At 44.6% G+C, this 22,310-nt stretch overlaps 1 protein-coding gene and 1 long non-coding RNA gene across 14 annotated transcripts in view; both read left to right on the forward strand.

The window, feature by feature from the left end:
* Positions 1–22,310, forward strand: part of ADAM22 (ADAM metallopeptidase domain 22) — a 122,579-nt gene that overhangs the window by 41,658 nt on the left and 58,611 nt on the right. For all 13 annotated transcript variants that reach the window (XM_079948273.1, XM_079948279.1, XM_079948281.1 and 10 more), the window contains exon 4: positions 7,947–8,013. In XM_079948273.1, coding sequence (XP_079804399.1) covers positions 7,947–8,013 — 67 coding nt within the window. The remainder of the gene's footprint in view (positions 1–7,946; positions 8,014–22,310) is intronic.
* Positions 18,827–19,730, forward strand: LOC307199999. Its single transcript, XR_013832288.1, has 2 exons — positions 18,827–18,873; positions 19,322–19,730. It is a non-coding gene; the product is annotated as an uncharacterized lncRNA (long non-coding RNA).

A 22,310-nucleotide genomic window follows, 5' to 3' on the forward strand; every position in this document is an offset into this window, starting at 1 on the left:
TTAATCAGCCAAACGCCTGGTTGAAAGAAAATGCTTTCACCTGGCACCTAAAGATGAAGCATGAGAGTGCATGTACCAGCCAACTTCTTCTACAAGGAAGGACAAGCACTTTAAAAATCCCTCCTCCTTGTTCCAGTAAATTCCCTTTCTGCTATGTTTGCAGAAAGAAAGAGCATTAATGGAGTTACTTAGGAACAAATAGTCTTGTTAGGATATTCTTTGTAGGTCAGCTGACTGTTGGTAAAGGATTCTAGCTTGCACAGTAGGTTCTAGGCCTTTCCTGTAAGTGGATCTGCTGCAAGAGGAATGAAGGAGAGGAAATCCAGCCCTAGTAATGTCACAATACCCTCCACTTGCCAGCAGACCCACTTCTGGGAAGAGACTGGAATTGTACTGAGTAACACAGCAGAAGCCATGTCTCGTCAGCAGTTCCTCTATTTCATAGTCACCCTTCACAAACTGATTCACCAAGGATGTGGTGTGCAAAGGACTGACACAAACTCCTTCTAATAGTGAAGTCATGGTGAGTGCTACCAGTATAGCCAGAAACAGGGCCAGTGAGAAAAAAGAGGGAAAATGTTTGGGGGACAAAAAATACCCCGCTTTTAAAAACTAAGGGGGCTAAAGATCTCCCAAACAACCCACTGAAGACTCAGCATGCTCGGTACCACAGAATGCAGGATACCCTGCAACATTTTGTTGCTGGTGCTTCTTGCGTCTTCCTAGACACGTTCATTTCCAAGGCAGGATGGCAGATTAGATTCCTCAAAAGCAAAGCTGCAGCTGCCCTTTTTGCCAAATTGGTGCTGGGGCAGGATGCAGAGAGCCATGAAACAATGTGGTTATATGAGTTTGATTAACATTGTGGAGGAAGTGAATTTCTTTGTAAAGGGAACACTTTAATTCTGCCACCAGATCTGGAGTTGAACCACGGCTGTTCCTAGAATTTTGTTAACTTTTATGCGGCATCTCCTGGGGGTGGGGAGATATCTTTCCCCAGATATCATAATGGAGGCTGTAGGGTAGGAATAGGGAAGCTGTGCCCCAACACCCAATTTTGTTGCATTCCAGCTCCCATCAGCCCCAGCCAAAATGGCCAAGGGATGATGGAGGTTGTAGTCCAACAACTGGAGAACCATAGGTTCCTTTCCCTTGTTGCTGCTGTGTTGATACACTATAAACAATGTGGCACCAGAAGTTCTGAACCGAAAAGATAACCTGTTTTCTAACCTAAAGTTGCATTGTGCCTGGATTTTTAATGTAAATGTAGTTCTGCAATAGATGCTGCCATTAGCCTTAGTTGTTGCGCATGCTGAATTCTAATCTAGCTTGTTTGTTGTACATAAATGATTGATGGTGGTTTACTCAAGATGCCGTGGTCATGTTCTGGAGTCTGCGGTTGGATAATTAGGATTGGCTCAGTTTCTTCTCTCCCAAGTCTGTGATTAAGCAATTAAGAGGTCTACTGTTTGCCAGGCGTGCTCTGGTCCATGGGGTCACAAAGAGTCGGACACAACTAAACAACAACAACTGTTTGCCAGCTGAATTAGAAGATGAGTTGTGGCTTTCTTGTATAACTTTTTTACGTCCCTTGAATGGGCATTTTATAGTGGTGCTCATGATTTTACTCTTCTGTCAACCACTGCAATATGTATCTTGAAGATTCTGAGCTACCTGGCTTCCTTCACATAATCCAAAGACGTATGAAGAGAGAGGAATAAAGACAGGCAAGGCAACAGAGCCTCAGATTGCTTGGGGAGGAACTGGGGGAGGAGGAGACTTAGGGAGCTGTGGGAAGGCGGGTAACTTCAGTCCTCAGAACTGCAAGTTCCACTGAGAAGAGTTTCTGTCTTCTCTCGGCCTGGCCTCCTGAGCTGTCTTTGTTTCCTTGAACAAAGAATTAACTTCACTGACAACATGTGAGTTTTGCTCATCTGCTCCTGACACCTGCTCCGGATGTATACAGTGGCGCCTTGCTTCTTGAACTTAATCTGTTCCAGGAGTCCGATTGACTCCTGAAACCGTTCGAAAACCAAGGCGCGGCTTCTGATTGGCTGCAGGAGCTTCCTGCACTCAATCAGAAGCCACGTCGTATGTTCGGCTTCCGAAAAACGTTCACAAACCAGAACAGTCCCGGATTTGCAGTGTCCAGGAGCCAATTTGTTCAGGAGCCAAGCCACTGAGCTACAGCTCTTTCCCCCTGATTGCTTGGTAAAAATTGAACCCTATCCTGCCTTCCAGTGTTTTGGCCAAGGAGTGCAAAGTTCCTGGGATGGCTGATAAAGGACTAAGTACTTATTTCTAAATTTCACTATCATACAATTTCATCAATATTTAATGTGCTTAACAGAGCCACCATACAGTATCTTCATCTGGAGTCTGGCTGAGGAGGCGTAAGAGTCAGCATAAATGCTGTTTTTCTGAAGATGAGTGCCATTGGCACGGACATCCTCTTTTGCTCTGGAGGAACTCCTGGTACACTGGTGGAACACCCTGCTTGCATAGATGCATGCAAACACCGCTGGTGGTGTTTTGGGATCAGTAGGACTTGAAATGGGTGTGGCGTTCGTACAGAGCCCCCGATCGTCTCACAGACTATTGACCCGTACACCGCTAATCCGCTGCCGCCAACCAGATCCTCCCCGGTAAAATCACTTCAGTCTCAGTCAGGTTTTCAAATTAATAGAGAAGAGTATATTTTATTTCTGACACAAACAAACTTTTATGGCATTCCAGACGTTGTTGCTCTTTACTTTCTTAGTCTTATTTCCCTCTCTCTATCTCTTCCACCTCCCCTCACTCAAGAACCCACTGCCCTAACTGTCTTCTCTATTTCTAACTGCCTGCCAACTGCTTCTCCCACTGCCTTTCCCAACCAGCCAACCCACTAAAACCAACCAACTACCCACCAACAACTCTAACAAACCTCGGGCTAAGCCTTTTTATACACATGTAGGCTCCGCCTCCAGCTTTCCGATTGGTCTACATTTTAACCCTTTCTTTTCCCCCCTGTACAGACAGGCTCTAAACGAATGGGCAAACACCACAACGGGGTGCTTCAGGGCATCCTTGAATCAGTAGGGTCCAAACGACACCCGCCCCGCCCCGTTTTCATGACACACCCAGAAAAGCTATCCCCAACAGGATTATTCTAGATTTCCATGAAATCTGACTACCTGGCTGTTCTGCATTGATTCCTTTTACGCTGTTCTTGTTTTAACCAAAAATGTTTGCCCGTGAGCCTAAAGTTGGTTTAGAGCTGTTGCACCTTAATATATATGTTGCCTCCTCCTTCACTACCACCACTTTCAAGCTAGCAGGACTTCAGGGTAGTCCTGCTGTCAAGCAACACTATTCCGATTTCAAGGGACATAAAAGAATCATGCTATTTGTCACCATTCAAATGCAAATGATTTCATTGCAAAAGCAAATTCTGTGCTTTTATGCCACAAGGGCAAGTGCCAATTCTTGTGCATTTGCTTAGATTTTTTGTTTGCGCCGTGAAGGTTAATAAAAGCCAGTTATTTCCTTGTAACAAAAGGCTATGGCCTTTAAGTACAGCAAAAATGGCATGTGTGGCATACGATTCGGTTTTGCCATATTAAAACTCCTACTGCTGTTTGCCTTATGTTAGTGGCTTGCATTTTTGTTAGGTCTCCCATAAATCTTTGCAAGATGTTTGCAATATTTATTAAAAACTGGGCTTTTGTCGTTCCATGCTGGGAAACATTAGCCTGCATCTTGTTAAAAACAAATAATGCTCCTATTGAACACAGAAAGCTGCTTTTATACTGATTTCAGACTATTGGCCCATCTAGCTTAGTATTGTCTATATCCAACAGGCAGCCGTTCTCCAGGCTTTCATGCAGGAATATTTCCCAGACCTAGCAGGAGGTGCCAGGAACTGAGCATGGAGCTTTCCGTATTCAAAACATGTGCTCTAGCATTGAGCTACGGCCCTTCCCCACAAATCAGTTCCCACCCCAGTTTGGCGGTGTTTGCAAAGAAGAGCCATAAAACTTTGGCAATGTGTTCTAGAAATACTTTTATTTGATTCATAAAATTCTTCTTTACTCTCAGCAGCGTTAAGAGGATGGTTTCCAAGTGAGGTGGGAGTTCTGCACTCTCTGTTTTGTATCAGTAAACAAGCCGTCAGCGGCACTAAAATAAAGCATTTGCAGGACAATCCTATGCATGCCTCCTGAGGTGTGTAAGTCTTCCTGAATTCAGTGGGGGCCTGCTCCTAAGAAAGTGTGTACAGGATTACAGCTTTAAATTTGTATGGAACGCAAGCCTGTTCTGCTGTTTGGTTTTCATCAACACACCCAGATATTGGCAAAACTAGTTATAGCTAGCCCTCAAATATATTCCTGATGCTCAAGCAAGGTATAAATGCATTCTGGTGCCAGGCAAAACCATTTTTTATACCACCAGACTTTTGAATGATAAATTGCTCTTCCTTAGGTGTGGTCAAATTTTGTTTTGCTTTTTAGATGTATGTGTTGGATATGTCTCTGAACATGACTTATTGTAGATAGAAGTTGGCTTTCCTGGTGGGTTTTCTAAATGAGAATTGTGTCATGAGTCAACTGTATGATGCAGCAGCAAAAAAGCTAATGCTTTCCTAGGCTTAATTAACAGATGTGTAGTGTCTGGTGGATCAAGGGAATTAATAGTGCTGCCTTGGTCAGACCACATCTGGAGTACTGTGTCCATTTCTGGGTGCCATAGTTTAATAGGAATGTTGACAAGCTGGAACATGTGCAGAGGAGGGCAACCAAGTTGATCAAGGGTCCGGAAACCAAGCGATATGATCAGCGGTTGAGAGAGTTGGGTATGTTTAGCCTGGTAAAGAGGAGACTGAGAGGAGATATGATAGGCATCTTCAAATATCTCAAGGGCTGTCATATGGAAGATGGAGCATCGGAGCAAGTTTGTTTTCTCCTGCTCTGTAGGCTAGGACCTGAACTGGTCACTTCAAGTTACATGAAAGGAGATTCCGACTGAACATCAGGAAGAATTTTCTGACAGTAAGAGCTGTTCGACAGTGAAACGGACTCCCTTGGGAGGTTATGGGCTCTCTTTCCTTGGAGGTTTTTAAGCAGAGATTGGGTGGCCATCTGTCATGGATGCTGTAGTTGAGATTCTTGCATTGCAGGACATTGGATGAGATGGCGCTTGGGGTCCCTTCCAACTCTATGTAGACCCATTTGGCCTCTTGACCTAAGGTTCCCCACCTTTTCTCTAATTAAAAAGTTGGTAGAATCATAGAATCATAGAGTTGGAAGAGACCACAAGGGCCATCGAGTCCAACCCCCTGCCAAGCAGGAAAAGGGAAGCTTTTCATTTACACTAGTGTTTTCACCCCCTCTTATCATTAAATCGTTGGATCTTGCAATGCTAAAACGACAGTGGCCAAACAGAGTTTATTGGGCCATATACATTGTGTTTATATTAGTACCACCAAACTTTCAATTTAGCAACTCAGTGGCAGGTAGAATGGAAGGATAGCACTGCATAACATGGAGCTAGTTACTGATGCTACAGACTTAGTTGCCCTTGCTCTGGAATTTCTCAGATATCTGCACTTGTTGCCACCTTTTCTGTATGTATAACTGAGAATTCTATAAGCAGAATCTTTCCTCGGGACAAATAGAAAGATCACTTCAAAATGTGCGGACTTGTCAGAAACAGCTCCTTATTGTGACGAAATCTGTTGGCACTGGCTGGCTAATTACTTTATGGCCCCAATTAGCCCCAGTATAATGTGGTCCGGCACACTTCCCGGCTCTCAAGCTGCGCAGACCCTCCTTCTCTCCGGTTTCGCCTTGCAGAGTAAAAACACAGCGGATCAAAACTGTTGCAGCCTGCTTCAGATCCAGATAAACACACCAAGCACTGTGTGTCCAAATTCATCAGTTCTTTATTGCAGCAAATATTTACAGCTCAGCATTTCTCAGATTCTCCTGGACTGCTAGCATTCATGGCGTCCGTCTCCTTCAGAGACAAAGAGAGAACAACAAGTAGAGCTCCTCCCTCCTTCCACACGTCAGAATGGGAGGCACAACTCAGAACAAAATTAACCCAGTAAGTTCTGAATCCCAACACCCCCTCTTGCCTCCATTCCTGAGGTGATTTGTGGATGTACCTTTGCAGACCTCTGTGAGATCAATCCCTTCCCCAATGCCTTGCGCCCTCTCCTGGCGTTCCTGTCAGGCATCTGTGGAACATCCTCACAACTCTCAGATTCGCACTGTGCGAAACTTACCCACGCACCTGTGGCCTGATACCTCTCAGGTGGAATACCCTTCGTTGTGCGACTGGACCACCTGGGTACAAACTCAGGCACTTCCTCTGACTCACTGTGGTCAGCAGGTGTGTCCCTTGCATCCCGGGATTCCCCCTCTGACTTAACACGTCTTCGAATCCTTGGAATTACCCTCACAGGAGAACTAGGCTCACTCTTGGGCTCTCTTTTTACAACTTGCGGAGATGCCCCATCCTGCTCCTGACTTTGGTCAGTGAGCTGATCGTCATCAGCAGACTCAGCCCCTGGCTCTCCTTCCTCCTCATCAGAACCTTCCTGCTCTGAATCAGAAAGACATTCTGAAAGAATATCGCGTCTGGCAGGAGTCTTTGACTTTTCCTCCTGCTTACAGAACTCAGCGTGTTTACTGATCAGCAGCTTACTCTGATCACCTGACGGGTACGCAAACCTCCATGCACGAGCCGTTGGCTCATACCCACAGAAGATCATTTTCTGGAACTTGGGTTCACCTGGCCCTCGCAAAGCTTCAGGCACTGGCACCGAGGCCGTTAATCCAAACGCACGGAGGAAGTGAACCTGAGGCTTCCTCCCGTGAAGCATGAAAAACGGTGTGTCTCCTACCACTGAATTGTAGGACCGATTCCAGGTGAAGCTCACATATTTAACTGCCTCCATCCAAAACCTCGGAGATAACCCAGAATCTGACAGCATCACCTGTGCAGCCTTAACCAGAGCCTCACTTCTGAGCTCTGCCACCCCCCTCTGTTGAGGAGAAGTCACTGTGTGACTTATCCCTTTCTTGTGAAAGAACTTCTGCAAAGCAGACCCAGTAAACTGTGAACCTCTGTCACTAGCAATTTCCTGCACCTTCGTGGAGAACCTTAGTTCCACCTCCTCAATCCAACGTCTAATCAGCTGTGCTGCATCTTCCTTGGATTTGAGACCATGTGTCCAGGTGTTCTGCGAAAAATCATCCTGCAGCGTCAGCAGAAACCTGGCCCCTCCCAAACTTGGTTCCTTCATGGGACCCAACAGATCTATGTGCACAAGATCAAAAGCTCTTAAAACAAATAAACAGTGTGAACAAATAGTTCATTGATTTCTCCCATACTGCCTCATGAAACGCTCAATCTCCCTATGAAATATGATATTTAACTACTGCTTTAAGTAAAGTGAAAATCCATTGGAGCCATCTTGCTTTCTATACTTACCTGCTAAAATTAGTATGTTTTTATCGGAAAGAATTGTAATTGTTACAGCAATGACAAAAATAATGGGAGTGTACCTGAAACCTAGAGGTTCATATTATTAAATAGTTATACATAGAAACACTGAAATGCTTGAGTTAGAAAAGAAACAAGTCGTTGCTTTGTAGTGTTTGTTTTACTGTATTTTTAATTTTTATTTTTTTAGGTTTGATACATCCGTTAGGGGTTTGGGTTGTCTGCTATCTGCATCTCTTAGGTCACTGGTTTTTAAAACACCAGCAGCACCTTTTCAGCATAGCTACTTTTATGAAAAATGACACATTTCGAATGTAGCTTTGCTGGAGCTAACTGTCAAGCGTTTTTAGTGTGTGTGTAGGAACATTTGAGAAAAAGTATTTGCTTTTTAAACGCCAGTGTTTACATGCTGAGGAAATGTCGTATAACGGAGCACTCCTTGCCTGTCATTTCAGTGATCTGCTGTCTTCAGAATACCTCGAGAGGCACATTGAACACGGCGGAAAGATGGTGGAAGTAAAAGTAAGAACTTGCACCCTGGCATTTTTGTTATGAATATATTTTCATCTTGCTGCATGTGATGCGATTAAGCTGTCTTAACTTGGCTGCAGATGGTGCTGGTGGGGGAACACAGATTGGGAGCCGAGTTATGAAACAACCAAGCCACATTCAGTCTTCCAAAGCAGGGATGGGGACCCAAAGGGGGGAAGGGCTCTTGCCGTTGCACATTCCAGCCCCACAGATGACAGAACTTTCTGCCCATGTATGCTCCTCTCCATCCAGGCAAGCAGGAGGCAGTTCAAAGGCGCATTCCCACCAAGACACATTTGAGGAGAGGGGCTTCATCTCCCAGCATCCCTGCCTATTGGCCTTGCTGGCTGGGGCTGATGGGAGTTGGAGTCCAAGAGGCTGTGAAGGGCCACAGGTTCACTATAACTGGCTTAGAGCAAGACCAGTGAGGCCTGTGGCCAGAGGAAAGTTCCAGACAAAGAGGCCTGGAAAGCTGCTTTCGACCCCCAGGCCCAGGGTTCCTCACCCCAGTTCAAAAGCTTGTTTATATTTGGCTCAGTATTATAAAGCAAGGCACCTGTGTTTTGTAATTCTGTCAGAATTGTGCTTCTGGTGAAGTCGTGGCTGTCAGGACATTGCTGATTGCTGCTATACTCTAAGCAGCCTCCAGGTGGAAGCTGTATTATACACTGGCTTTCCCCACATCTTACACCCTCAGGTAACAGCAATTAACAGCAGGAAGGAAAGCTTTTCCACCCAGTGGTCTGGTCTTTTTTTTTTTTTTTTTGCTTACAAATGAGAAGTGATCTCCATAGAGGCTAGCTCCAGTGAGATTTGTACCTGCCAGATCCTTGGAACTGGGCACAGAGCTGGAGCCAGATCAACATTTGACATTTCTCTCAGTGACTCCTTAGAAAGGTGTGGCTCTTCACTGACAGGGAGGACCAACAAAGGCAGCTCTGTGCTTGGTGGCATTGAGTGTGGGGTCTCCACTGTCACAGGGGTCGAGTACTCTTTTGACAACCTGTTATGCCCTTCTCCAGGATCCAGACCCACAGCCCACTGAGCCCACAGTCCTGTGGGTCAGATTCCTCCTCTCTATATCCTCTGGGACCCTTCCTGGGTTCCTCCAGCTCTCTGATCTATTCCTCATCATCATCTGACCACCCTCTCCACAACTTCTCCTTGTATGTTATGTTGTTGTTTTGTTCAGTTAAGTTACTTCTATACTGCCATAGCATAACATATCAGGATGGTGTACAACAACAAAAACAGGAAACTGAAAACAGTACAGTTTTCATTCTAGCCACCAGTGTTTTTTTTCTTTTTCTTATTTAGCTTCTGTAGAACAAAATAATAATCTGAGGATACCCATTCAGTGCAGTGGCAAAGATCTAGTTCTGCACTCATTCCCATTTCCACGTTGCTAGTTTGCAGGCATTTTTACTGCTTCTTCAGAGTATCTGCGCTTAGTATTATAGATGCCACGGTTCAGAAGAACAATATTATTATCAGACATGGAGCACCTAGGATGGGGCTCAAAGATATTGATTGATTGATTGATTTAATTTATATACCGTCCTTATACCTGGAGGTCTCAGGGCAGTTCACAGAAAAGATCACAGTATATAAAATCATAATAAGAATATTAACCCAATAACACCCCCTCAAAAGAGCCACATTTTAAAAGGGCATAGGACAGGCTTCCTCAACCTCGGCCCTCCAGATGTTTTTGAGACTACAATTCCCATCATCCCTGACCACTAGTCCTGCTAGCTAGGGATCATGGGAGTTGTAGGCCAGAAACATCTGGAGGGCCGAGGCTGAGGAAGCCTGGCATAGGATGTCAATCAGGTCAACCAATGGCCTGGCTAAAAAGGAACGTTTTTGCCTGGCACCTAAAGGTGTATAATGAAGGTGCCAGGCAAACTTCCCTGGGGAGAGCATTCCACAGATGGGGAGCCACTGCAGAGAAGACCCGTTCTCATGTTGCCACCCTCCTCACCTCTCAAGGAGGAGGCACCCAAAGGAGATCCAAGTTGCAGCACAATGCCACATCTTGTGGCTGCACAGCAGTGTGTGGGCTCGCCTCAGCTTTGGCTATTGAGGCTACAGCTTCTGTAGGTTCTGCTTCACCACTTTTACTTTATTGTTGTTGGTGGTGGTGGTATTATTATTATTATTATTGGTAGTAGTACTAGTAGTAGTAGTATACTGCTTAATGCCTAAATAGACTTCTGTGTGGTTTATAAAGAAGATAAACGAGTTGCACAAACCTTAAAATAATTATTATTACATTTATACCCCACCTTTCCTCCAAGGAGCCCCCCTCTCCCCCCATGCTATCCTTACAACTCCCCTTTGAGGTACATTTGGATGGGAGACAGTGACTAGTCCAAGGATCACTCAGTGAGCTTACCCCATGAGTGAGGGTTTGAACCCTCTTCTTCCGGGCCCAACACTCTGACCACTGCCCTATAAAGATTGGTAATTAAAATATGCACACACACAAAATTGCCTTAAACAATGCGGCAATGAAAATAGGAGACTCAGGTCAAGAGACCAAGGCAATGTCTCTTATTAACACAGGTGTGTTAACAACTTACCGTTGACTATAATAGTGGGGGTGGGGAAGAGGGGGGTGGTGAAATTGGCAGAGAGAAAGCCTCCTTTGTGGCAACAGTGAGATGCCAGGATTTAAGAAGTGGCAGTAGCTGAAAGGCGACTGCTCTGGGGGCAAGGGACATAGGGAGCTGCCTTATATTGAGTGACATTTGACTGGCAGCAGCTCTCTGGAGATGATGGGGATTGAACTTGCGACCTTCTGCATACAAAGCAGACCCCGCCCCCAAGCTCTGGGCTTCTTCCACCAAGAAAGGAAGAGTTGGGGCAGCCATGAATGCCAGTTATCCCTCTCCAGCCTTTGGAAAGATGTGTGTTTTAAGTATGGATCCATTCAGTCATACATTTAAAGAGAGTCCCTGTTATGAATACAGCTTATGAAAATCTGATGCTAAGAAAGAACAGGAATGGGCATCTGTTTCTCTCCGTCGGGCATTATACATAAAAGGTGAAAATCTAAACACTTTGGATCACTAGCAAGTCTCTCTCTCTTTTTTTTTACCAAATTAGGTTCTGATTCTTCAAGGCATTCTAATATTAGAATACCTCTTTAGCATAGTTTAAAGACAATGCAGTGCATTTTGGCAGTTTTCGTGGCAGACACGGTATAGGAATGCTCAAGACTTTTAATAATAAATGTGGAGTCATTTGTGGCTATAAAGCCAATGGCAGAGCAATAAAATTTTATAAGGCACGGGGAAATTGGAGGTGCTCTTTCCATGCTGACTCCGTCCCCCTATTATGTGCTGGGGTCACTATGGAGGGACTGTCCTGATAGCAATTTTGGGCTGTTCCTGATGGGAAGAGGGAGGTGGCATATGCGTCAATTTCTCTGCCTGAAATTTAAAGCCCCTTATAGGATTGCAGCTGGTATATTATCCTAACCTGATTAAAGATGAGTCCATTTCTGCCTCAAGCGACACGGCAGGATCAATGAGCATCTCTCAGACTGTGAACCTGATCGCTTAGGGGGAAGCTCAGTCATCTCCAGAACCTCAGTTTATTGGCCGTCATCCAGTCCATTGTCTCATCAGGATGCTGATTAAGGACATCCACTGGCCCTATTCAGGTACTCATTGCCAGGCTTAACTAAGCTGATGAGGAGGGGAGAGGATAGACAAGCATGCTAGCTCTGCCTTCTGTCCCATCACCACCTGTAGGTTTGAGGATGACTTTTGTGTAGTGGGGAAGCCTCCTTGTGGGAGGTCCCACATAAGACCCTCCTCAGGTCCATGGAAACTACTCTGCTCTTGCAGAAAAGTCCCGCTTGAAAATACAGAAAGTGTAGGCACTTTCTTGCATGCTCTCAACTCACCTTATTTGTTTTTTTAAAGCCCATCAATGAATGCCTGATTCCGACTATTTTATTCTTTGATTTTGATTATTTAATAACTGTACCACTTAATATATTAAAAAAGATCTGTACAAAAAACTGAAGCAACGGCAGACAACTTAAATGAAACATTACAAAAATGCATATGAATATCAGTTCAAAATTACTAATATACACACACACACACACACACACACACACATATATATATAGTCCTCACCTGAATTAAACCTGAAGGAAAGAAATTACAATGCAGCTGGTTCTCATTCGGTTTACCACTGTGTGGATTTCCTTATGCTTTCTTGTTACATCTGTCACTGCCGACTAGAGCTATAGCTGCACTCAATTCAAGTAACCCAAGAAATCAGTTTATTCTCTTTCCGTCCATTTCCTCCTTTAGGGAGACAAACACTACAAAAAGTTTTGCGCGTGCCACTAAATTTCTCCTAGGGTTGCCCGGTTAGAATTTCAAAGCTCAAATTTCACTGCTTCACAGTTCTTTTGGCAGTTTGTGTATGGTCAGTTAGGGAGCTTCCAAGCAGTGGCTATTTTGTGGTGGGATTGAGTCGCATTTTGTGCAGAAATCATTTTGTGAAAGTGTGGTTGATTGGAAGGCATTGTGCAGCAAACCCACCTCCCCAGAAGGCTGGACTTACCATATTTTTTGCACCATAACACTCACTTTTTTCCTCCTAAAAAGCAAGGGGAAATGTCTTTGTGTGTTATGGAGGGAATGCCTACGGGTGGCATGCCTACGGATTTTCCTCCTCTAAAAACTACGTGCGTGTTATGGTCGGGTACGTGTTATAGAGCGAAAAATACGGTATTTCAATAAGGAAAGCAGTGGGAAAATGTACTAGGTTGAGACTTGCTTTGATGCAACATCATCTAACCTCCCCGCAGACAAATCAGAGTGAAGGCTCATTAAATAGCCAGTCATCATTCCTTGCTACCTATGAATGCTCTATAAACAGGTGGTCTGAAAGTGCTCTTGCTCCCTGGACCTTTCTCTGTTTTAGAGCCGCTCCCACCATGATTTGCAATGAAGAAGGGGGCTGTTGATCTAACTCAATGCAGCTGCCGTATATTGTGCAATGTGGCCTTTAATTCTACACTTAAAGAGCATTTCTGAATTCAAAAGTTAGGTGGATGTCCCCCTCCTCCTCCTCCTCCTCCTCCAATAATTCTCATTCACTAATTGCTCGTACGTGACAGCCAAAATACACTTTTGCATTGGAAGCTGGCTTTAGGGAGAACCAAATGGAAACTAACAAGAGAGGCTTGGCAGGAAGAAACTAAAAGGAGAGAGAGCACTTAGGACTATTTTGTCAGCAATATGTTGATGGCACACAGCTCTACTTCTTTACATTTGCAGGTGAGGCAGTGGATGTGCTGGATTGTTGTCTTGCCTCAGTCATGGTCCGAGTGAGAGCCAAACTCAATCCAGATAAGACTAGAGCACTGCTAGTGGGGATGATGGGAGTTGTAGTCCAGCAACACTGGGTGGGCCACAGGTTCACCCCTGGCTCCCAGATTTGTATGAGTGCCTCAGAATGGCGGAGGCTTGGAAAACCTTCCTTTGTTTTTGTTGTTGTTGGCCAATCCATGAAAAATCCCAGCAAGGGCACTTTGTGAGACCGAATGAAAGAGCGAGTGAGCAATGTTTGTTTTTGTTTTGAAAATCCGGAGTCTGATCTTGGGTCAAGTGAGCCCAGACTTTCTGCACCATTGTGATGATGCAGTACAACAGAACAGTGGGATTATTGTTTTGCTGTATCTTTTGACTCCATTTTTAGATGAAGGCTTCTTCCAAAAATAAGTCAGCCACAACACAAGAGTATAAAAACAAAACTACAAAGGATTGTTCGATGCATTTCAATAACCTGCTTAAAAAAACCAGTTATGGGAAAGACGACAAAAATAAGTTATGTAAGGGGCACATTGTTTTTGCACCATTTTTAAACAATCCAGTTGTTTGGGCTGCCAGGTATAGAATTTGTAAACCGAATCACATATGTATGCAGCAAGGTGCCTATTTCAGTTCTTGTGTATTAAAGAGCTGCTAGCTTCACCCATTTATTCTCCCTTGCAAATGGCTCATCCATGCTTTGTTTAACTGTATTTTCCCCATGCAGCTTCTTAGATTGGAGATAAAGGTTGAAGGAAAATAATTTTTTTTGAGTGGGGCGTTGCAGGGGCAATCAGCAGATGTCCAGTCTTTCCCCCACAAATCCCTCTCCCCTGCAGTCATATCACTTGAGGAAACATGGGTTTAGGAACACACATTTGCTAAGACAACCAGTAATTCTGCCCAGGGTCACAAGCCCAATTCACACTGCAACATAATTTGGCATGTAGGCAAATGAGCAGCAGTTGCTTTTGCCGTGGAAGAGATGACATCACTGTTCAATTGCATTCATATGAGACAAGGTGAGATCAAGAAAACACGCCTTTGGGTTGTTGTGCAGCTGCGGGAATGGTAACAAGCAGTTTTTGCAGGCTCTAAGATTTATTTTAGCACCAGCAATTGAGATGCATGCAAGGATACTGAAAAGCTGCATCTTCAGAATATCAGATTTCCTTGTTGACTGGCAAACCTGCTCTCACGCTAAGCTGTCAGGACTGAAACCAGTGGCACTGGCTGTGGTTTAGGTGGGAAGAGGTACTAGAGAAACAGAAGCCCCCTCCACCCCCTCTACCCCTCCATGAGTCTGTCATATATCATTGTTCTTTCCTTTAGGCAATCTGGGATTCTTCCAGACTCCCAACATACAGTTGCAGCGGATCACTGTGTCCTTTTATCTCTCTTTGATTATCATTCTGTCATTGGGATTGCCACCGAGATAAAAGGGCTGCCGGTCTGAATAATCTGCACCAGTCCCCTTTCCTGTTAAGTATCCAAATCTGTTCCCTGCTGTTTCTTAAAAACAACACACTCACTCCGCCCCCGCCCCCCTTAGACATTCTGTTCATCCATCTATCGGAAACAAGATCCAAACGCAACAGCCTTGGCTAATGGTTCTGACTGTATTCAAACAATGTACTAAATGGCAGGAATTGCCACTTTGGTGCCAGATGTGACAAAATACTTATGCAAAAAAAGTACCTTTTTGACATACTCATAGGTAGACAGTCATCTTTGATGGTTAACAGGCTTGTGCGTATTGTGTGCATATCTTCTGGGGTGCTGCAATGGGGGCATATATAGTGTGAAAGGTGCAACAAAATTCATATGCATGTAATTTCCAGAGTTGGAGAATTACTTGTAGGTTGCGCATTTGCTGCCCGGGGTTCCTTTGGAGGAAGGTGCAAGGGAATACCTCGAATAATTAATAAATATTTCCTTGCATTGGGGTGTAGCTTGTGGAGGAATTCAGTCATGTGTGAATTGTCTCCCAAGAAATGCAAGTGTCCTCTTTGGCCATAGCCAAGTGGTAGAAAGTGTACTTTGCATGTAGAATCTCTGCCATCACCAGATACGATGGGGGAAGACTCATGTCTGAAACCCTTGCAGGGCGGCTGCCAATCCGGGTAGGTAATGCTGACATAGATGGGCTGATGTCCTCGCTCAATGTTCATGGCAGCTTCCTGTTCCTTTTCCCTAAGCCTAGATGGATGCACTATGGTAGAAGATGGTTTGCTGAGAACTCCTTGGCTTGTTCTTGCAACACATTCTTAGCTGCTTACATAATTTTTACCCTTGCCGTTCTGCTTCCCAGTCACCTTGAATCTGAGAAGATTCCTAGACTATGAATAGGTTGTGATACATCAACAGCTCCTGTAGGCGATGTTGTAAAATGCATTCTCCTCCGTAGATGTGAGGAACTAAACTAGCTGTCCTCTATAGTACTTTCAAAATGTGTGTTTATAGACAATGCCTTATTAATATCTACTTCATGAAAAGGGTGTAAAAAGCAGCAGGCACTGTCAGTGTCAGAGCTGTACTTCATGTTTAGGTGTAAAGGATCAGAAACCCGAATGGCTTGGTCTTCCCTGTTTTCATTATTCCTCTTTTGCCCAATCATGGTAGCATCAAGGTTTACTGCTTAACTATTACGGGCAGTGTGCATTTAACTTGTTCCATCTGTGCCAGGTTTCCTGCTTGCACAGTGGGATGGGCACACCTGCCATGTGCCCCTAAATCTGTTTGGGGTTGCCTCTCAAGCCTCCAGAGCAGATTTGGGAGGGTGTAGGGTGTATGCAGGGGAAGAAAGTTCTGTTGCACAAGCAGAAATCCTTGAAGTGGCAGAATGAGTTGTTTGGATACCACCCATTGTCATCATTATTGATTATTAATATATCAAAATTAATATGTATAAACTAATACACACACCTATGTCTATAGCATCATCAGGAGGCATAGTGCTTTACAGAATTCAAGAGGCTAGGTCCCTGCCCCGAGGAGCTTACAAGATAAAATTTCTCATTACGGAAGCAACAAAGGAAAGGAAGACAGGGGATAAACAGGAGAAGCAGGATGCATTCGTTGCTGTGGTATGTGCCATCTTAGGTTCCTCAGCCTTTAGTACCACCTCAAAAAATATTCCAAAAGGCACCAAATTCTGCCAAAAAACTGCCAGATTCCACCACAATTGCCCCCTCCAAACCTCTTTTCTCAAACTCCAACTCTCCACAGCCCTCAAAGGTCGGTGCAAAGACTCCTGGGATTATTAGCCTTTTCTCCCACTGTTTACGTGCCATTTTTGCATTTTGCGTGCTCTAAGGCCTTTTTCGTCAGTTCCTTTCTTCAGTCAAATATTTGCTCCTGCAGAACTTTTTAAGGGAACGGGCACATTTTCCTTCTTCTTCACACTGACGTTCCATTGAGGAATGCAGAGTCTTGTTATTTGCAAGAAGATACTGTGCAACAAGAAAAGAGCAGAAATGCTTCCTTTATGTAGGTCAGTGATATTCACTACAAAGTTGCCAGGGGCCTCTTTTAAATCTAGGAGATATGTTCGTGGAGGGGCTTAATAAAATGCAGTTTGTAATGCTAAAGCTAAATCGTGATTCCTTTAAATGCTAAGGAAAGGAAATTACTTCAGATTTTGTGCCCTCAAGCCCAAGTGCACATGTTTGTAACATTCCTCACAAAGGGAGCTGCTGCCTTGCCGCTGCCTATCAATTGCTTATCCCCTCTTCAGGCCTTGGAATTCCCATTCCAGGGAGTCCTGCCTGGCCCCTTCTCTGTTGCCCTTCTGTTGACAGGTGAGAAGGCTTCACTGTTTTGGCAGCTTTTTGTCCTGCTGTGTTTTTACTTAGTGTTGCTATACAGTGGATTTGCTTTTTCATGATTGTCTTCATACTGGATTGATTAGTTACATAGGCTCATGTGGAGAGATTAGCATATACATATGGTGATAAGTGTGTATGTACAGAAAGCCACAAAGACCACCTATGGGCCAATAAATTGTGGCATATACCCCCTACGCTCAACCGTTGGTACCACACTTCTAAAAACTAAAGAAGCTATTGCACTGCTCTGGAAAGAACATTACCAGCATCTCCTTAACCGCAACCTCCCCATAGCTGCTGAGGTCTTCTCACAAATTCCGCAAAAACAAATTAGAGATGAGCTTGCAATATCTCCAAATTTGGGAGAGTTGTGTACAGCTATTAACCAAATGAAAAACAACAAAGCCAGAGGACCTGTCAAAGTCTTCAAAGTGGGCAGAATTGAATTTAGACAACAACTTCATAAGCTCATCGAAAAAAATATAGGAGAGAGAGGAGATCCCAGCAGACTTTAGGGATGCCAAAATTAGCACCTTTAAATAATAAAAAAAGATGACAGAACGGATTGCTATCTTTATTAGCTGTGGCCAGCAAAATTCTTGCAAGGATCTTAGCAAACCGTCTTCTAACTGTATCCGAGGCTACTCTTCCTGAATCCTTAAATGGTTTTCAACCTTATAGGGAGACAGCGTACATGATTTTCACTGCTCGACAGCTTCAGGAAAAATGCAGGGAGCAAAACCAACCCCTGTATATGGCGTTTCTTGACCTAAGGCCTTTGACACTGTAAATCGTAATGCCCTGTGGACTGCCCAACAAGCAGGGAGTTCCAGAGAGTTGGTGCTGCCGCGCTAAGGAACTGATTTCTTTCAATTGCAGAATGAGTGTTATGTGGCACAAGCTCAGGAACTCAGGATTACAAACCTGAAGGAAACCTGTGCCACAACAACAACATAAGAAATTAGGGAAAGGAAGCTGGCAAGAAGGGTAGAAAGCTGTTAACAACAGCAGGAGGTATGCTACTCCCAAGGCCATCTGGTGAATACCACTCATTCAGGACATTCTCTGTGGTCTACAGCAATCACTAAAAATAGCTTGTCTTGCTCACCTAATTTCTAGAGCCACTGACCCAGTTCATAACTCAGTGACTTTTAAACATTTCTATAATGCAGCTGAAATATCCATTTTAAGTGGGACAAACACACACACACACACACACAGACACGAGGAATGCTGTGCTCTTTGAAACACTAGTCCATCTTTTCCATTTCTCTAGAAAGTTTCATTTTTATTATTGGCATACATTCTTGAAAAGCTGCAATTGCAGACGGTTTCCAGCATCGGATCTCAGATGCAGGATGGGCTTAGGTTTAGCTGTAGGCCTTGAGCCTGGCTCTCAAATAGCACATTGATGCAGTCAAGCAAAGAGGACTCATTAATAAAAAAAGAAGTGAGTGTGCACCCTCTATAATATAGTACAGTGGTGCCTCGCAAGACGAACGCCTCGCAAAACGAAAAACTCGCAAGACGAAAGAGTTTTCCGTTTTTGAGTCGTTCCGCAAGACGAATTTCCCTATGGGTTTGCTTCGCAAGAAGAAAGCCCATAGGGAAATCTCCGGGGACCTCTTTTAAAGGCTTCGCTGCCGACCCCCAGCATTTTAAAAGCCCCCGGGACAGCGGAGGTCTTCTGAAGGCAGGCGGTGGGCGAAAGTCTTTGCTCCCCCCCGCCTGCCTTCAAAAGCCGTCCGAGATAGCAGGGAAGCGTGCTATCCCGGACCGCTTTTAAAATGCTGGCCGTCGGGAGCAAAGACTTTCGCCCACCGCCTGCCTTCCTGGACCTCTTCTGAAGGCCGGCGGGGGGCAAAAGTCTTTGCTCCCCCTCGCCTGACTTCCCAGGATAGTGGAGAAGCGCAGCGCGTTTCTCCGCTATCCCGGACGGCTTTTGAAGGCAGGTGGGGGGGGAGCAAAGACTTTCGCCCACCGCCTGCCTTTAGAAGACCTCCGCTGTCCCGGGGGCTTTTAAAATGCTGGGGGTCGGCAGCGAAGGGTTTGCTGCCGCCCGCCAGCATTTTAAGATCGCCCCGGGACAGCGGAGAAGTCTCCGCTGTCCCGGGGGCTTTTAAAATGAAGGCTTCGCTGCCGCCCGCCAGCATTTTAAGATCGCTCCGGGACAGCGGAGAAGTCTCCGCTGTCCCGGGGGCTTTTAAAATGCTGGCGGTCGGCAGCAAAGCCCTCCTGTCCCCGGAGCTTGCGGGGCAGGAGGTGGGGAGAAGGGCTTTTCTTCCCTCCGCCAGCCTTCAGAACAGCCTTCTGAAGGCTGGCGGTGGGAAGAAAAGCCCTTGTCCCCCCCCCCCAGCCTTCAGAAGAGGTCGGGGGACAGACTGTCCCCGGACCTGGTCTGAAGGCGGTTTCCATAGGAACGCATTGATTGATTTTCAATGCATTCCTATGGGAAACCGTGCTTCGCAAGACGAAAAACTCGCAAGAAGAAAAAACTTGCGGAACGAATTAATTTCGTCTTGCGAGGCACCACTGTAGTTGCTGTTCCCGGTTTGAAAGTGCTACTCGTAATAGACCAGAAGTTTCAGCAGAGCAGGTGGCAGGTGAATTCCTTGGTCAGAACTACACATTACATTTGAGCGCCTAAAACAATTGGGCCTCTTTTGGAGGAAATGATTCGGAGGGTGGGAATGGCCGTAGCTCGGTGGCAGAAAACCCTGGCTTTCAACCCTGGCCATCTCCCAGGCTGCCAACCTTTGCAGAACAGGGATGGACCATATGTGGTCCTCCCGAACTTGTTAAGACTCACATCAGCCCCAGACAGCATGGTTAATACCCATGGTTGGGCAGGGGGTGTTATTCGAAAAGTTCTAAAGTCTTCCATAAAGGTCAAGATTGCTGTTCTGGACAGTGGCCTTAAAATAATGAACCGACAGCTCAAAACGAAACACAACACTCAGCCCTGGGAAAGAGGCAAGAAGGGAGGTCAAGCCACTTCACACTTCGAGCCTCAGGGCATGGGAAGATGCAGCATGTGCTCTGCTGCTCACTGACATCTGGCCAAGGAGACGTGGCAGCATCTGCTAGGAAAGCGGCCTCTTAATTGCTTCCCTGTAAAGATGAAGGAACTGGCTTTGAATGTCACCTAAGAGAGGACAGATAGGCAAGAAAGCTGGGGACCATTTTTCTGTGCCCTTTTAGACCGGTAGGAGTCAGAATCATATAACTATAGAGTTGGAAGGGACGCCAGGGTTCATCTAGTCCAACTCCGCTGCAATGCAGGAATGTCAACTAAAGCATTCATGACAGATGGCCATTTTATATAAGTTGGAAGCTGTTCAGAGCTTGCTCCATCCTCCATGAGGCAGCCCTTTAGATATTTGAAGATGGCTAGTATATCTCCTCTCCGTCTCCTCAGTTCCAGGCTAAACTTGCCCAATTCCTTCAACTGTTCCTCATAAGTTTCCATACCCTTGATCATCTCAGTGGTCCAGAGTCAGATTCATGCTTTTGCTCCCACAGTGGCATAAGGCACATGCCTAGGAGACAGGCCAAAAAGGGCAGAACTACATGATCAATTGCATGTATGAAAACCCGGGGAGTTTCTTCTACAAAAGAAGGAAGCCTTGGCATAGGTCTTACTTAGAACAAAGACTCTCTCTCTCTCTCTCTCTCTCTCTCTCTCTCTCTCTCTCTCTGTGTGTGTGTGTGTGTGTGTCTTAGTCCTTTCCCCAAGCCACTTCAACCCTCTCCACCCCCACAGGAGTTTGGAAAAAGATTTACACTTTAAGAACGCTGTAGAAAGAAATGCATTAGGCAGGGAGCTGTAAGAGAAAGGTTGTGGGCAGTTTTCTTGCACACATACAAAGAAACACACTCTGCTGCCTCATATAGAGTCAGACCATTGGTCCACCCCAACATTTTCTACGCCAAGTTGGGGAAGGGACACCAGTGGTCTTCCTGACGATGTTGGACTATGTCTTCCATCATCCTTGACTATTGGCTGGGGCTGATGGGAGTTGGATTCTGGAGGGCACCATCTTCCCCGCCCCGGCCCTAACGTATCTCAGTGCTGAAGCTTCTTTTTATACCAGCATTTTGCTGATGGGTTGTGTTTTCTTTCTTTCTTTCTTATTTTATTTTATTTTATTTTATTTATGATTTTCAATTTTATACATTTTGATAATTTTACAATCAATTTAATATTTCAGAACTCGACTTCCTCCTCTTTCTGCGGATCCTTAAATTTAATTTTTATATTTTCTGCATATTCCAAATTAACTTAATTTACTCATTTATTCATCTGCTTTAAATATATATACTTATAAAACTCTTATAATCCTGCCATTGTTCTTCTCTGTTTACAGCTTATTTGTAAATATTCAATAAACCATTTCCATTCTTTTATAAAAAGTTTATCTTGATTTTTTATTTTGCCATTTCTGCATATTCCATAAGTTTTTGTATTCATTCTTCTTTCGCTGGGACGACTTCTTCTTTCCATTTTTGGGCAAGTAACATTCTTGCCGCTTGCAACATTCTTGTTGCATATATGAATAAATTTCTATACATTTTGGGTAGCTTTGTCCCCATAATTCCCAAAAGAAAAGCTTCTGGTTTTCATTACAAACATTGTTTTAAACATATTTTTCAGTTCATTATATATCATTTCCCAGTAACTTTAACCTTACTACAAGACCACCACATATGATAAAAATAACCTTCTTTCTCTTTACATTTCCAACACTTGTTTGATTTTGATTTCATACCATACTTAACAATTGTTTTTTCCTCAAGTGCCACAGTTGTGTTTGTGGCCAAGCACCATTTTGTGTTTGCTTCCTCTTCCTCACATGCCATACACACCCACCAACACCCATTGGCTCAGCAAAGAACATACCTAAAACTTGGAAGCAATGTACTATCTTGCTGTTGACTTAATCTTGTGGACGCTTCAGTAATTGGTAATTAGATTTAGCTACATGCTGAGGGTAGTGATTTTCTAAACCCAGTGACCTTGGAATGGCTGCCTGCTGAAGAAAAGGTTAATCATCAGTTGGCATTTTGCAAATAATTCAGAACTCATTAGCTTGACCAAGGAAAGGCAATACTGTGACTA

The sequence above is a fragment of the Podarcis cretensis genome (assembly GCF_951804945.1).
Source record: "Podarcis cretensis genome assembly, chromosome: 12".
NCBI lineage: Eukaryota > Metazoa > Chordata > Lepidosauria > Squamata > Lacertidae > Podarcis > Podarcis cretensis.